This window comes from Pelmatolapia mariae, linkage group LG5 (assembly GCF_036321145.2).
Source record: "Pelmatolapia mariae isolate MD_Pm_ZW linkage group LG5, Pm_UMD_F_2, whole genome shotgun sequence".
In the NCBI taxonomy this organism is placed as follows: Eukaryota; Metazoa; Chordata; class Actinopteri; order Cichliformes; family Cichlidae; genus Pelmatolapia; species Pelmatolapia mariae.
In genome coordinates, this window is record NC_086231.1 from 18,862,629 (window position 1) to 18,878,514 (window position 15,886).

General features: G+C 40.5%; 2 protein-coding genes across 2 annotated transcripts; one reads left to right on the forward strand and one right to left on the reverse strand.

The window, feature by feature from the left end:
* Nucleotides 1-5,078: 5,078 nt before the first annotated feature.
* On the reverse strand, nucleotides 5,079-8,345 carry kbtbd12 (kelch repeat and BTB (POZ) domain containing 12). The gene is made up of 7 exons (XM_063473023.1): nucleotides 8,325-8,345; nucleotides 6,810-7,966; nucleotides 6,448-6,718; nucleotides 6,118-6,268; nucleotides 5,793-5,990; nucleotides 5,149-5,697; nucleotides 5,079-5,096 (listed from the first exon to the last, which is right to left on the reverse strand). The coding sequence occupies exons 2-6, from the start codon at nucleotides 7,880-7,882 to the stop codon at nucleotides 5,528-5,530; spliced, it is 1,863 nt and encodes a 620-aa protein (XP_063329093.1). The 5' UTR covers nucleotides 7,883-7,966; nucleotides 8,325-8,345; the 3' UTR covers nucleotides 5,079-5,096; nucleotides 5,149-5,527.
* An 800-nt stretch (nucleotides 8,346-9,145) lies between these two features.
* Nucleotides 9,146-15,864, forward strand: slc26a6l1 (solute carrier family 26 member 6, like 1). Its single transcript, XM_063474006.1, has 19 exons — nucleotides 9,146-9,387; nucleotides 9,475-9,614; nucleotides 9,713-9,823; nucleotides 9,914-10,089; nucleotides 10,185-10,349; nucleotides 10,923-11,075; nucleotides 11,393-11,475; nucleotides 11,573-11,720; nucleotides 11,834-11,947; nucleotides 12,283-12,360; nucleotides 12,462-12,557; nucleotides 12,671-12,777; nucleotides 12,954-13,023; nucleotides 13,100-13,192; nucleotides 13,497-13,607; nucleotides 14,626-15,039; nucleotides 15,341-15,395; nucleotides 15,478-15,623; nucleotides 15,734-15,864. The coding sequence occupies exons 1-19, from the start codon at nucleotides 9,146-9,148 to the stop codon at nucleotides 15,758-15,760; spliced, it is 2,529 nt and encodes an 842-aa protein (XP_063330076.1). The 3' UTR covers nucleotides 15,761-15,864.
* The last annotated feature ends 22 nt before the right edge of the window (nucleotides 15,865-15,886 follow it).

The window sequence follows — 15,886 nt, forward strand, 5'->3', positions numbered from 1 at the left end:
ACCGGATTTACATTTAGCATGTAAACTTCCGGAAACGCTTTTCAAAATAAGAGTCATAAGAACGGCGACGCTCCTGTGAGAAAGAACAGAAGAATAACAAACAGAACATTTGTTTTATTTCTCTTCTCATTCTCCATTTCGTCCTCCTCCTAGTACCAGTAATAATGATAATATTAATAATGGATCAGTACACACAACGCTCTTGAATGTTTCGAGGGTTTGGAAATTATAAATTGCAGTTTTGAACACTCAAATATTTTCACAGGATTTGCAGAGTAACTGAAATTTTTTAAACAAAGTACAAAAAAATATTGTGTTAGTAATAATTCATTCAATAATAATGGACCACTTTACAGTTCTGTTTAGCTTGTTGTATTGCTTTTATCTTTAATCTAATTTATGCAGATGTTTGAAAATAAATGCCGATAGAGCCATGGGTGGGTGAGCAAGGCATGTCAATAAATACTTGGATTGATAAAGTATCTCTGTATGATAAGAAAAACTTTCTCAAGGACCGGTGTCCCTGCTGCAACACACCTCAATAAAATCAGTAGGTCATTAGCAAGACTCTCTAGAACTTTACTGCATGCTGAGGTGGCAACCCCTAACCCTACTCAAGTAAATTTACATAAATGTAAGCAAATGTGTTTGGAAAATGTACTTCTAAAAGTACTTTTTATTGCACCATGTTCATTCACTCATGAGCTGCTGTAACATAAATCAAATGGCTGAACTGCCACCTCAGCGTGCAATCAAGTTCTATTGTCTTACTAATAATGACCTACTAATTTTATTCAGGTGTGTTGCAGTAGGACACATTCCGACGGCCACTGAACGCAGCGCAGCCTCTGTAGATGGCGGGAGTTTGAATTACGTTTCACACAGCTAGCTATCACAAAATGAATCACATCTGTAAGAACTGTGAGGTAATTTAAATAATATATTTCAGTGGCGAATTACTGATATAACATCTGTACACACTAACGTTAACAAGATTACTTTTTACTGAAGGCCTTTATTGATTATCTAGCTGTGAACAACTTGCTAATATCTACCTGTCAGCTACTGTACTGCTAATATGACAGTTAGATGAGACTGTGGCTAACTTATTATCTTTACAAACAGATAACCAAAGAGCAATGAATCATATAAGAAATATAAAGGAAATGCTAAATATCCCAACTGGAAGCAGGTAATTAAAATGTGCCACTACACGATTTTTTGTTTTTTTTAATCTATGTTATTGACATATAACTTTGCTATTTTCCGTTTTAAAGCTAAAAACATTTGAAGTTTTACATGTAAACACAATTTAAAAAAAAATAGGTTACTAAGTGGTTTTGCTACATAATTTGACTGTGTTTGTGTTTTCTTCTCTATTGTTACACTTCATGGGGATGAAAATGCAAACAGAAATGCATCTACCAGTGGTTTCTCCAGTTTGTCAGACTCTCAGATCTTCTTTGAGTCTCAGTTTTGGCAGGAAAATTCTCAGAGTGCATCTCAGGATATGAGTTTGTCCTCCAGAACTTCCCAGCAAAGTTCACAAGAGGTAGGATTTCCCATGTTCACCTTGCAGATGGTTCTTGGTTACGAAATGCAAAGCCAAGCATTAGAAATGGGAATAACCAAACACCCCACGATATGATATTATTACAATACTTCAATGAGGATATGATATTATTGCAATTTTTAACGTCTGAGTACTGCAATAACTTACTTTGCAATTTGTCACCTTTTTTTGAACGCAAATTATTCCTCACAGTTAAACTTTGTAAATGTCTATTTTATCCAGTACAAGAGAAGTGATCTCACTTTGGATATTTTTTTTGTGGTTATTTGCGCTCACCAGCCTTTCTGTTCTATGGGAATATAACTAGACTACAGTCAGCTGGCGGCCAGTTGAGTCAAGGCCCCTCGAATTGTGCTCATTGACAAAGACTCATTCACACTGATGGCAACATGTTGGCAATCTGTTAGATCTCACCTAATGTTATTTCAGGAGTCCTCTTGTTCATAGTATTCCAAGAATATTTAAATTTATTTAATAAAATATCAGTATTTGGTGTCTCTATCAAAATCGCAATACAATGCTGTATTAATTTTTCCCTCCATCCTGTTAACTTCACAAAAGGGCTAATGACGAGGCAAATATTGTAGTAACGGTTTGCATTTTCTCACTCCTGGTGTTAGCTGTGTATATTACACAGTCTTGAAACTACATACTCAACCAAATCTATAACTTTGGCTCCCACTTGTACTAACATTTACAGATCTTTGACTGTAGCCCTTCATTACGTATTTCCTCCATGAAACCATTTCGCGCTTTACTATCTTTGTTTCATCACACTTATTACTGTTAACCCAATTCCCCAGTCAGATCACCTGTTTTCATTCAGCTAATTATTCTCTTTTTATAGAGCTGCAACTCTCCTCTTTTCATTTGCAATACTGTGTTAATTTCTAGCAGGCTCTTATTTAGTTTTAACTCTACCTGTAAATTGTTAAAGCTTAGCCCTTTTTTACATTAATGTCAAATATTTAAATGACAAAGACAACATGGTAAAGAAATGAGTAGGTGTTCGATGTATGAAAAATAAGCATTTCTGAATTTCCAATGCCATAAAAGCTGTTTATATGTGTGACAAAAACTAATGGGATGATAAGCGCGCACATACAAACATATTAAATAATTCTTGCTTTCCTAACATTTGTATTTTGTCTCTGTTTAGGGGAGTGACCCAAAGTTTTTGAGCAGTTATCACACTAAGCCTCTCCTCCTTGGAGACTTGAAGGATAAAACCAGAATTTCAGGAATACTGGATAAATTTGAAGAAGACAAGAAAAAGGCAAAAGAAAAAAAGGACAGGTGTGTCTTTTTGTCATTTCAAATATGCAACTCTAAATCCCTATGTAACCTTTTTTTCCTCGCTCTTTGCTTTAACAGTGATCACTTAGCCAAAGAATGCCAGCATATCAGAGAAACACTTAGCAATGTAAGTTATAATGTAAACTGATTCTAGTTATTCAAATTCAGATTACCTTCTCTTTAAAATGTTTTTAATTTGAAAACAACTTTTTTTTTCAGATTCAACAGCTGGTTGCTGGCACTGAGAGAAACGCAGCTGTGTGCCAAATAGTTTCTGAGAAGATTGACAGTTTCACATCAACATGTAAGTTTCCTTGTTGAATTGTGTGTTTTTATCAAACATGGTTAAGTTGATGTATTGAAAAGGAAATATTAGCACCAGCAGATGGTGCTGCTTCCCAAGCAGCAATCCACTTCTAGCGCCGTTGACATTTTTATTCTGTATTTAATGTTTTTGTTTGTTCATCCCAGTGCAAAATAATTTGGACAATCTTCAGGGCCACATCTCCCAGCAGTTTAAGACTTTGGTAAATAATATGGACTCCCAACAGCATGTGATGACACAGCTTAAGGAAACAGTGCAAAAGGTGAAGATGTTGCCTATTGTGTTCTTTATTTTGAGATGAGATTTAATTGGCAATGTTTCTGATGAGTGAGGAGTGTAACTGTTCATTTATACCCTGTAGAATGGAGACACTCTAGCAGAACTTGACTCACATCTGCAAAACTTAAAAAGTAGTCTGGAGGGTCTGAGAGAGGAACAGGGAAGACAAGGACACATGCTCGAAGAGGCCCTGAAGCTGCTCAGCGCCTTAGTCTCAGAGCACCTGTCCAAACCCCGCTCTGAGGGAGTGATGGATAACGCCATGCAGACGTCACCAGTACCAGAGGAATCAGTGTCCAGCATCCTGCACAACAGCAAGCTTGAAGGCACACAGGTTACATGTGCATCATACAACCCTGAACAACATCAGGTTGAAGTTCCCCGTCATAATCGCAGCCGCCTCGCTGGAAAGCAGAAATTAACTCTGAGACAAAGAAGGCCCAAAAAGAGACCCCTGGTTTTGTCACAGAGGAGTAAGGGTGCAGTCTCGGATGAAAACCGTCAACCTCTTGTGAACAAACAGCAGAAACCTGAGAGCTGTGACATGAGCACAGTGAGCAGCAAGGACAGTGTCAGTCCAGGCAGTCTGATGCCACTTAACAAGGAGAGGAGATCCAGTGAAACTGAAGGTTGTTTCATCACGCCTCTGAGCTTCTGGTCTCAGGACAGCAGCAGCTCTGTGTGCCTCACAGAAATAGACCCCATCTTAGAGAAGCTGTCAGCAGAGCAGGGCTCCACTGTACAACCAGGAAGCTTGTGGCAGCTGTTTGATTCTGAATTAGACTTTTAAAGAATAGTTAAAGGTGCCAAAATGTGTTCTTTATTTATTTTCAGAGCATAGAGGAGAAAAGACTAAAAGTATATCTATATTTATTATTTGTATTTATTAGTTCTGACCTGTGTTCTCTTGGAAATGTGTTCCCTTTTGTCTTTGTGAAAGAGCTGTAAAAAAAACCTGAGCACTGTGTTGTACACAAAGCATTAAAATTGTTGACCTTATCATTTCTTTTTTTAATTATATATATATATAAACCAGAACCAGAGCAGGAAAGCAGCCAGGAAGCCTAGTTGCACAGCTATTCAGGTAGAAAGTGCATCAGAGACCCCCAGTCTGAGAAAGAGATTATTGACATTTCATAAACTGGCACAAACATCTGTAACACCCAGATTGTGTTTTAGCATGATTTTCTTTCTTTTCAATTTTATGCATTTAATAACCATTTTTTAGAGCAAGAATCATCCAAGTTCCTAAAGAAAGAAGAAATATTGCCCTCGTCTGTCCAGACACACACATGACCAAGTTTACTGCAGCTTTATTCAGTGCATCTTTAAACATGTTAAACTTGTAATGGGCTGTTAGAACACAGGAGTGGTGGTTACTAAATAATCACTCCTCTACACCTACATTGATTTTAGCCATTAGAATTAATATATGTAATTTATGGTAAACTGTTCAATTTTTCCTTACTTGGCATTTACACTGCACTCAAAAGAACATGTTCAATAAATATGAATGTGCTTTACTTTCAAAAACAATAACATTTTTAAGTGGCTTCAAACTTCAGCATGGTTGTCTTGAAAAATCTTTTTCCTGTCAAAAACAGGCCGAGTGCCAGAATTTTGCTATATATATATATATATATATATATATATATATGTATATATATGTATATACATATATATTTTTTTATTTTTTATTTTTTTGTCAAAGTGTGAAGTCCACTATTATAATCATTATATCCCTCAAAGAAAATCCTTTCCTGGAGCTGCTAATAACACTCCAGATATGCTACACAGCTGCAGGTTTGGGATAATCCGCTTTGCAGCTGTTACACAACATATTAAGAAGCAACAAATATATTGTATTTACAAATTGCTTTCCTACTTCCCGGTGTGCAACCAAGCAATTAACCATAGACATCTCTTTCATGCAGAGTACTAAGAGCGTTCTTGCTTGAAAAAAGTGATTGCCATAAGCTGTGCAATAAGTGCATTGATGATTAATTTCCTTCACTAATTCTCCTTTGCAGACTTTGATCTGACTGACAGTGCTGTCACAGCTTTACTAAGTCTGCAGGTGGGGATACGAGTCCCCTTGGGTTGAGATTGGCCACTAAGCAGACGTCATAGTTGTCATGCATTAAAGCACGCCGAGCCACCGCAGTCCACCGGTTCTCCCACGGGTCTAGCTCCAGAATGTCCTTTGTTATGTCATCATGGCGATCTAAGGATAGTTAATACACAGAGTGGAAATACAGTCACAGGGGGGGAAAAAGCTAAATATTTTATGCATAACAGATATGGATACTTTTTCATTACCTGCTCCTTTGTAATATCCACAAACAAAAATCTTTCCTCCCACAACACCAGCATTGGAAGCGTTGGTACGCAGTGAAAGCTGGGAACATGGCAGAGGAGGTCCATCCCTCCAATAATCTCCATCTGGGTTGTAAATCTCCACAGTGTTGAGACAGTGACGGGATTGTCCACGGTCCACACCCTCACAACCAATACCACCTGAGAAAGAAGTCGGCAACATTCCCAAAGACAAAAATCAGTGCAGTTCAAAGAGGACGGCCACCATAATGGCACTAATAAAATTCCTTCAAATGTATTGGCAGCTTAACAAAATAATTCATCTTACCCATCACATAAATTTCCCCATTGAGTACCACAGCACTGCAGCGGTACTTTGAGTATTTCATGGGACAAAGCTCTGTCCATTTGTTTGTGTTTGGATCATACTCCAAGAGGCGGTTACTAAGACAGTCGGGCTCCTCATCCATCCGGTATGACTGGAAGGTCGAAGGGGAGCAATGATATGACAAAGCAGAGCAGGTGCAGTCAGAGAAGGGTCACATAGGGACACAGTAAGAGCTCTCCTTCAATGTGTAAAAGAAGTATCTTTAGTTTATAAGACTTAAAGTGAATGTGTTTAAATAGCTGGAAAGTGATTTCTTTTATTTTGCCTCACCTGTGGGGTTCGACCACCCACCACATAAAGGCGATCTTTCACTCTGACCACGCTGTGACAAGCCAAAGGCATAGGAAGGGGTGCTGCGCTCCGCCAGGGTCCACCCTGCAGAGACCAGCGTTCCACACAGTTTGTGATGAGAAACTGGTTCTTCAGCTTCATCTGGCCACCCAGCAAGTATAGAGTGTCTCCCAGTGACGCCAGAGCATAAGAATCACGGTACTCTGCTGATGTCAGGTGCTCCCAGCTTCCCTGGGCCTCCACCATGTACCTGGAAATCAAATCTGGCAACATTTAGTATCTTCTGTATGTGGGGTAACCAAAGGCAAAGCAGTCAAGTGCTGTCAGATATCTTTTCTTACCTGCAGATTTCAACACTGATGTCTTTCTGTCGGGCCATTCTGCGAGCACTTGCCTCTCCTGCTACAATGATGTCATTTCTTTCAGTCACAACCCCAGCACACACATACCCCAGAGCCTCTCCGTAGCGAGGTGAGGTGATGTAATAAATTCGCCCTGTGGACGGGGCAAAGCAAAAGCTGCGCTCAGCATAGCTGCCATACCTTGACCTGATACCGCCACTGTCATTGCCAATGCAGAGCAGCAGATCTGTGGTCTCCATGCCATAACGCAGCTTTAGTTTGCGTGGTGCAGCCGCGGGATGCAAAGCCATGGCCTCCAGTCCTTCGTTCATAATCTCCAGACACTCAGCATCAGCCAGCAGGGCTGTGTTTCTCTTTATTGCTTCTCTTAAATAGTCGGGGTTTATCAGTGGCAGACGGACCTTCCGCAGGAGCTCTGGGAGATGCCGAACACGTACCTCTCCATCCACCAGGGTGCTGTGTTTGACCCACCGAAGGACCACATCCAGAATGGTTTCTTCCCGAGACACATTCAGATCGTCAGATGACAGAAGCTTTCCAAGCTGATGGGCCTCCAACTCCAAGACCTCCTCATTCTGGCACACTTGGACAAAGTGCTGCCTCAGGAAGCGCTGAGCTTGGTCAGCCAGTTGCTCTGCACCGAGGTCACGGGCAAAGTAATATACACCGAGGCAATTGGAAGCATCCATGTTCTCCATCATGTGCAGCTGACAGCGAGTGAAGACATCATCCATCTGCAGAAGAAAAGCTGCTATGGAGATGCCTTGTACGTTGCCATTAGTGAGAGGAAGATCTGAGCAGTACATGTAGTTCAAGAGGAGGGCCAGGCTGTCTGCAGGAGTGTCACGCAGGAATATCTCTCTGTTGTTGCACTCACGCAGGCCACAGGTGAACATAACACGGAAGTATGGGCTGAAGGCGGACAGGACAACTCTGTGACAGGGAAAGCTGACGCCCTCAGCAACCAGCACCACATCTGTCAGATGCTCAGCTTCCCTCATCTTCCTCAGCTGGTCGAGCAGCAGCAGCCCATGTTTGGCAGTAAGATCCATTATGCTTCAAAACGTCGGTGAAAATGTTATTTACAAATTTAAACAGGAGGTTTTATACACCCTGAACAACTAATGAGGCTTTTTCTGAAAAACAGAAGAAAATGCACACAGAATTAAAGGTTGTCACTCCCGATGTTTCACTGGTGCATGATAGAGTGAAATCTGGTTAAAAAAGTTTGATCAAATCAAGCTTATGTGGATAAAAAGGAAGTAATGTTTCAGTTAAGATCAGTACAGTCTAAAAGAGACTTTAAGCAGTGCCTTATATTTTCACCACCATCATGGTGAAATGACATGACATTTTCAGATTAGCCTTTGTGTACAATATATAGATCAACATATAGAAGTGTAGAAGCAGAGTAACATGCACACTGTAACAGATTACTATGACAGCAGACACATAGTGCAGCGTTTATTCCCTTTAAAAAAAAAACAGTCTTACCAAATGCATCAGCTCCTCTTGGCGTACTAAAAAGACCGTCTTCGGTCTAAAAAGACCAGTGCATATCTGTTTTTAAACAGGCTACATGTGTTGTTGATGTTGCCGAATGTCACAGTCGGTGGGGTTAGAGAGGCCTGAGCAAATGCGTGGCAAAGATATGTACCCCCTCCTATGCTGCTGCCCTCTGAGCTGGTAACCCAAAAATAGATAGTGGTGTGGCAGACAACAAGTGGGTCAGAAGGTTTTGAGTGATCCTTGAAGAGAAGGTTTTAAAGCAGTCACAACAATAACTGTTATTATATTTTATGTTGTCATTCATAATTTCACTCATCAGAATTAAATTGCCCACCATTTGGGGTAATTCTTTCCAGGTTGTTTGCCCTGGTTACATGCATGCCGCTCTGAAATGCATGAGATGTTGCTCTGAGTTTGGATTCAGATTTCATGACTGTGTTCTCTTAAAGACCCAGTGTATACTGTGTTTGCACAAGCTTCAGAAATCAGACTTTCTCATAAAAAGGGACATAAAGCTTTAAAAGAACTCACATTTGATTTTGTCACTTTGTTCTGAGGAAGACTTCATTAAATAGTTACCTGGGTACACTGGGTTTAAAATGACTGTTCATGGTTCATTAGCTTCAGTTTTGTTGCTGAATGGAAAAAATAAAACAACGTGAATGGAAACACATGATCACTGAGTTAACCTTTTTCTATTTTCAGCACATAATTACATATTTTGCTTCATCCGGTCCACTATCTTTGTAAAAGCTCTGCCCACAATATCCTGGCTGTAGTTAACCATTAGGCAACATGGTGTACATATGCAGATGCAGTTGCTGCTTCCACAACACTTCTCCGGCATCTGCTTTTGGTTGCACGTTTGCAGTCAGAAAGAATCTTTGTACTTAGACAGAGTTAGACAGATGGAGTCAGCATGCAGATCTGAGAGATTCAGAGTGGAGAGGGATGTGCTTGATGAACTGAAACTGGAAGAGGTAACACAGAGGAAATCCTATGCTGAGATCCACTCTTCTCTAAGTGAGCAGCTAAAGAATTCCTTAAGGTAAGGTCCTAAAGAATACCTGCCAGCAGCTCTACAGCACAAAGATTTTCACAGTTCTTCTTCTTGAATTCTTCAAATTCCTCCCAGATGCAACGTACCTTACCTCAAGCAAAGTATAGTGAGCAGACTTCCTGTGTTATACTGGCTCCCCAAGTACTCAGTCTGGGACTACGGCATGCCAGACCTCATCTCCGGGATTAGTGTGGGTATAATGCACCTGCCACAAGGTATGGGAATATTTGACTTGCCAGTTATATTCAAATAGCATAGCTCCTTAAACATACTTGTCTGTCAGCTGGTGTAACAAAACATCTGCCATCTACAGGTATGGCATATGCATTACTGGCTTCTTTACCGCCTGTATTTGGCCTCTACTCATCGCTCTACCCAGCACTGGTCTACTTCTTTTTTGGAACATCACGTCATGTTTCCATAGGTAATGATGAAAACAGGAGACATACACTGTGCCATGACAGCTGTGGTAACTGTTGTAATAACACGAGTTGCTATGTTTTATTGTGTTCAGGCACATTTACGGTGCTCAGCATCATGGTGGGTAGTATGACAGAAAGACTTGCTCCTGATGTAGATTTCCAGAAAGCGAATGGGACCAACATCACTGCAGAGGTAGATGTGACTGCCAGGGACTCATACAGGGTGCAAGTGGCAGCAGCTACTACTGTGCTAGCAGGACTTATTCAGGTTTGCAAACCTGGAACATCTCAGAAAACAATAACGCCCTATTTTGCTATTACAGCTGCATTAACACATATGTACTGAAAATATTGCATTCACAGGTGCTACTGGGTGTGGTAAAGTTTGGATTTGTGGGAACATATTTGTCTGAACCTCTGGTGCGAGCTTACACGACAGCTGCAGCAGCCCATGCTGTCGTGGCACAACTGAAGTACATCCTTGGAGTTTCCCCTACGCGGTTTAGTGGTCCGCTGTCATTGGTGTATGTGAGTACTATGAAGTATTGTAAGTAAGTGCTCTCTGTGTTTCTGTTAATAAAACAGTCCTGACCTTATTCTTTTACATGTGTTGGAACAACTTGAGTGTATGTGTTAAATCGCAGCATTGACACTCACAGAGAAGCTGCATATATACTCTCACCTAAGAAGCACAAATGCTTTCAGGACTTTCTTTTCTTTTCTTTCTTTTCTCTTTCATTTAGACATCTTTTTTGCATCTTCAATTTTAGGATTTTACTGATTTGACACGTCCTAATCTGTTTTTGTTGTAGAGTACTAAAGCATTAATTGGAAAAAGTATTTAAAAGTACTGAGTGGTTCCAGAGTTAACTACAAGGCATGTGATATGTGATAATCTGAAATCAGTTATCTGTCATAGTTTGATTTCAACCTATGCAGGCAACACGGCTTGTTAAAGACACTATTCTGTACTTGTGACTTAATATGAGCAAAATCAGTACAATGTCACTTTTATGTGACTTTATATATATATATATATATACATATATATATATGTAGCTTAAATCTATAACCACCTCCTACTTTTAAAAAAATTTACAGACTCTGAAGGATGTTTGCTCTTTGCTGCCAAACACTCATCTTCCCACACTGCTGGTCAGCGTTGTGACTATAGTGCTTCTAATTGCAGCCAAGGAGCTCAACTCATTTCTCAGTTCAAAGCTGCCAGTTCCCATCCCAGTGGAGCTTATCACGGTAAGTTGACCGGAGGAGACCCTCTCTGGCTGCTCTTTAGGTTATCACCTCTGTGCTCTGTGCTGATGTAGCGGTGCTGAAAAAGCACAGACACAGTGGAAAAGAGCAGCTGAATCAGCAGCACCGTCGGGGCCTCTCTCTTTTTGCACTTCATGGCAAAAAAAATTTATGTTTATGGCTAATAATTAAGTGCACATCATCTATTTAGTCATACGAATGACTGAATTTTAATGATTGATTTTTAAGGTAGACGTGCTGCGAAATTTCGCTTTGCACCTTTGTGTTTGTGACATTCGTGTTTGCTGTGATCACTTTAGATTGTGGCAGGGACACTGATATCCTCCTATGCCCACTTGAACACCAACTACACAATTTCAGTTGTTGGAGAAATTCCTAGTGGGTATGCATTTAACTTTATCTTCTACTGCTGTCATTTTGCTTAAGTCAAGCATGTTAGAACTAACTGGTTTCCTTCATATCCTTCACCTGTGCACCAGTTTAAGCTCCCCCAGTGTACCAGATGTGAGTCTTTTCGGAGAAGTTATCGGTGATGCTTTTGCACTGGCCATTGTTGGATACGCCATAACTATTTCCCTCGGAAAAACATTTGCACTAAAACATGGATACAAGGTGGACAGTAACCAGGTGAATAAGACCTCACAACAAATAATCCATGACTTTTTCTACATTCAGTAAAAATATGTTATTTTCATCTGTTTCTCTCCAAATTGTGTGTCTTTGTTTCCACTCTGTCACAGGAGCTTGTGGCGCTGGGTCTGAGTAATACAGTTGGAGGCTTCTTTCAATGCTTCTCTGTCTGCTCCTCCATGTCTCGAAGTCTAATACAAGACACAACTGGGGGCAAAACACAAGTGAGTGAGCACCTGAAGTTAAAACTTTACACAGAGGCAGCCTAGAAATAAGTGTTACATCACAAGCCAAAGTCATTCCAAAAAAGCGCTGCATGTGCGAGAGCTGTACAGCAAACTGGCTACAAATATGTCCTAGTTGAGTACCTTAATTTAAAAAAAAAAGAAAAAAAAAAAGAATAGTAAACCGGAAATTTGACATTTATGACATTTAGTTATTATGCAAACCCAAAGCTAAATGGAGACAAGAAGCAATCAAATAGTTGTTTGGGGACTGCTAAATGTTAGGAATATATGTATTAGACACATGCTGTCATATCTTTGTGTTGTTTGTGCAGATGGCTGGAGTTGCCTCATCTCTAATTGTGTTAGTGACCATACTTAAACTTGGGACACTGTTCCAGGAACTGCCAAAGGTCTGATTGCGCTATGACCTGCCTGTCTTTACTGTTTTTATGATGCTTTACAGATTTTCTGGCATTTCTGACCATATTTCTGACTATTCTTGTTGCTTTAGGCCGTCCTATCAGGAATTGTGTTTGTAAATTTGAAAGGGATGTTCAAGCAGTATTATGACATTGTTACACTGTGGAGGAGCAGCAAGATCGACCTGGTGAGAGGATAACAAATTGTGTATCATTTTAAATCATATTTAAATGTAGTTACAGAGTTTCACAATAATTGTCACAGGAACGGGATAATGCAGTGTAACCCTGTGTCTCATAGGTGGTTTGGTTGGTCACCTGGGTCTCAACATTGCTCCTCAATCTGGACCTGGGTCTGGCAGCATCCGTCACGTTTGCTTTGTTTACGGTTATCTTCAGGACTCAGCTGTAAGACACCTCTCACCTCATCATAGCAATTCACTCTGCAGTCTGTCAGTCATGCTGTTTGTGAGATGCAGCATTAGGGACAAGATGTTAGACTGCAGGATTTGCCAGATTAGACAAATTGGCTGTATGCAAACATAATGTGCACATACATTAAGTGTTCTTATTCCTTTTCTCAGGCCGACATACTCTGTTCTGGGAAATATTCCAGGTACAGAACTCTATGTGGATATAGAAATGCACAGAGAGGTGAGACAGAAAGCCATGAGTAAAAGCTTGTCTCCCTTGACTGCCAAATAATTAATGATGTCTCTGTGTTTGACAGGCAAGAGGGATTCCAGGTGTTACTATATTCCGCTCGTCTGCAACGGTTTATTTCGCCAATGCTGATCTCTACCTGGAAGCCCTGAAAGAAAAGGTCTGTAAGAATGATATCAAGCCCATGACTGCAACTTGTGACTTTATCTCTTGAATAGTCTGATCATTCACTATTTTATTGATCAATAATCAAATCGCACAGTGGAAAAAAAAATGTATCACCAAAATGACCCTGTCAGTCCCAATTCCAATCATTTATTATCACGCATGACAAAAGCAGTTTGAGAACATAAAACCAGACAATTACAGATCCCTACCCTTTTTTTGTAAACATTTTTCATGTTTCATGTCCTTAAATTTATGTTATCCTCATCCTATATTTTAATTCTTCTTCCTGTTTTCAGAGCGGGCTTAACATCAGCAAAATGATTATCTACAAAAGGAGGCAGGAGGCTAAACAGAAACGAAGAGAAAGACGGGCTGAGAGACGGGCAAAGAGGCAGGCCAAGAGAGAGGTAATGTGCTGACAATGTTCAGTATCTTGTTCTCCTTTCAGCTGCTCTCTTTAGGGGTCACTGCAGCATCTCTTCTCGCCCACTGCATCTTCCTCTGTTATGCAAACTACATACATGTCATCTCTCACCACATCCAAAAGCCCTTTTGGGCCTTTTTTCTTTTTCTCCTGCCTGGCAGCTCCATCTCAACATCCTTCTCCCAGTTTACCCAGTATATCTCCTCTGCAGTTGTCCAAGGCAACAATCTGGTCTTTTTTACTTTATTACCAAACCATCTGACCTGTGATGTATTTATTAATCCTATTCATTATCGTCACTCTCAACACAAATCTTATTATGGAACAGTGGCAGTCACATTTAAAAGAATACAGTGATTTTGACTGTTGCCTCACCAAAAGTTAATGGGAAAACTGATACATAATAGGAGTCACACAGATTCTAAAGAGTGCAGGCAGGATGGAGATGAATGTCAGAGGTGATTTGAGACAGAAGGTTAGCAGAAAAAGCGAGAAGGAAGGTTTAAGAAGTAGTGAAACATGCTATGATGCACGGTTTGGAGCTGACAAAAAAGACAGGAGGCCAATTTATAGGTGGCAGAGCTGGAAATGATCACTCGAAGTGGCCAGAATGGACAAGATTATATATAGTATATTAGAGGTACTGTTCTAGTTGAGCAGTATTGGAAACAAGGTAAGAGTGACAAGGTTGAGACAGTTTGGAGATGTCCATAGGAGGGATAGTGGATATACTGAACACAGTGTTGAGGATGGAGGTGCCAGGCAGAAGAAAAAGAGGAAGCTCCATGGATACACTGAAGGAGGACATGTAGAGGGTTGGTGTAATAGAAGAGGATGCTGCAGGTAGGGTGAGATGGAGACAGATGATCCACTGTGGTGACCTCTAAAGGGAGCAGTCGAAAGAATAATGATAGATGTGGGCCATCAGTAGCCCAACTCCTCTAAACCTAAAACCTTCACAGCTATATTAACAATCATTTCCTTTATATCCAACTCCTAAGAGACGAGCACAGAGGGCAGCTAGACAGCTTTCAGAGTTCTCTGTGGAGGAAGAGGGTGGCTGTTGGAGAGACACATCCATAGATGGGACTGTTACAGTGGAGGACGAGCAGGGTGGGACAGAGAGGGAAAACGGGACAGTGTTTGTCATCCCAACCACTCCCCGAACACCAGAGAGTAGATGGGAATACCTCAAAGGAGGAGATCCAGATTGCGCCAGCTTAGGATGGATGTCTGAGCTGCAGGATGGGGACACCACCACTCTGGGCTCAAGCAGTGAGGACACCTTGAGCCAGGATCTTGAGCGGATCTCTCTGGGTTCCCTGGGCAAATGGACCTGGGATATTCATTCCATCATTCTTGACCTCTCCACAGCTAACTTCATTGACACAGTGGCTATCAAGACCATGAAAAATGTGAGTGATAAGCAGGCAATTATTTCATGATTGAAATGCCCACACATTTTATGCTGTTTTAAAAGCTTGGAACAAAACCATAAGACTTTAAGATAATTCAGGGAAAAACATTTTACAGCATTCAAGGTTGTTTTTAAATAGCAATGTCAAATATAGACACAGAGCAGCATACTTTTCGAATGCCGGTGTCTAAAATGCAGTTTTCTGTAATAGATTCATAGCTTGTCACAGCAAAATTGACCCTGAAGATCCATTCTGATATAAATTATTGAAATAATTATTATGTTTATTATATCGACAGATTTTCCAGGACTTCAGTGAGATTGATGTAGATATCTACATGGCTGGTTGTCAAGGTAAGTGAATACTGCTGCTGCAGGTGTATTGTGCTGCACTTTTTGGTGGTGATAATTCACTCATAGACTCTTTTGCTTGCAGCCTCTGTGGTGGAACAATTAGAGCATGGTGACTTTTTCTCTGAGAAAATAACAAAGAGACGTCTTTTTGCCTCCGTACACGACGCTGTGCTCCACTGTCTAAACCATCGTGGAGCGACAACCATCCCAAGATATGAGCCATCAGTGGTACGTCCAGCCAACATTTAGGTTTCATTTTCAAACACAACTTTCATCCGTCTGGGTATGGACATGTTATGGCTGACGATTTAATATTTAAAACACTTTTTTGATTACAGGAGCTGCCTACCAGCACGAAACTTTAAGGCCTTCATTCAAACACATGGAAAAACATTGACTAGAAGGAATAATGAATTTATGCAATATCAATTTACTACTTTCTGAGCTATCCCACTGTGTGATAATGGTGTCTCCTTTATTTTCTTGCTGAC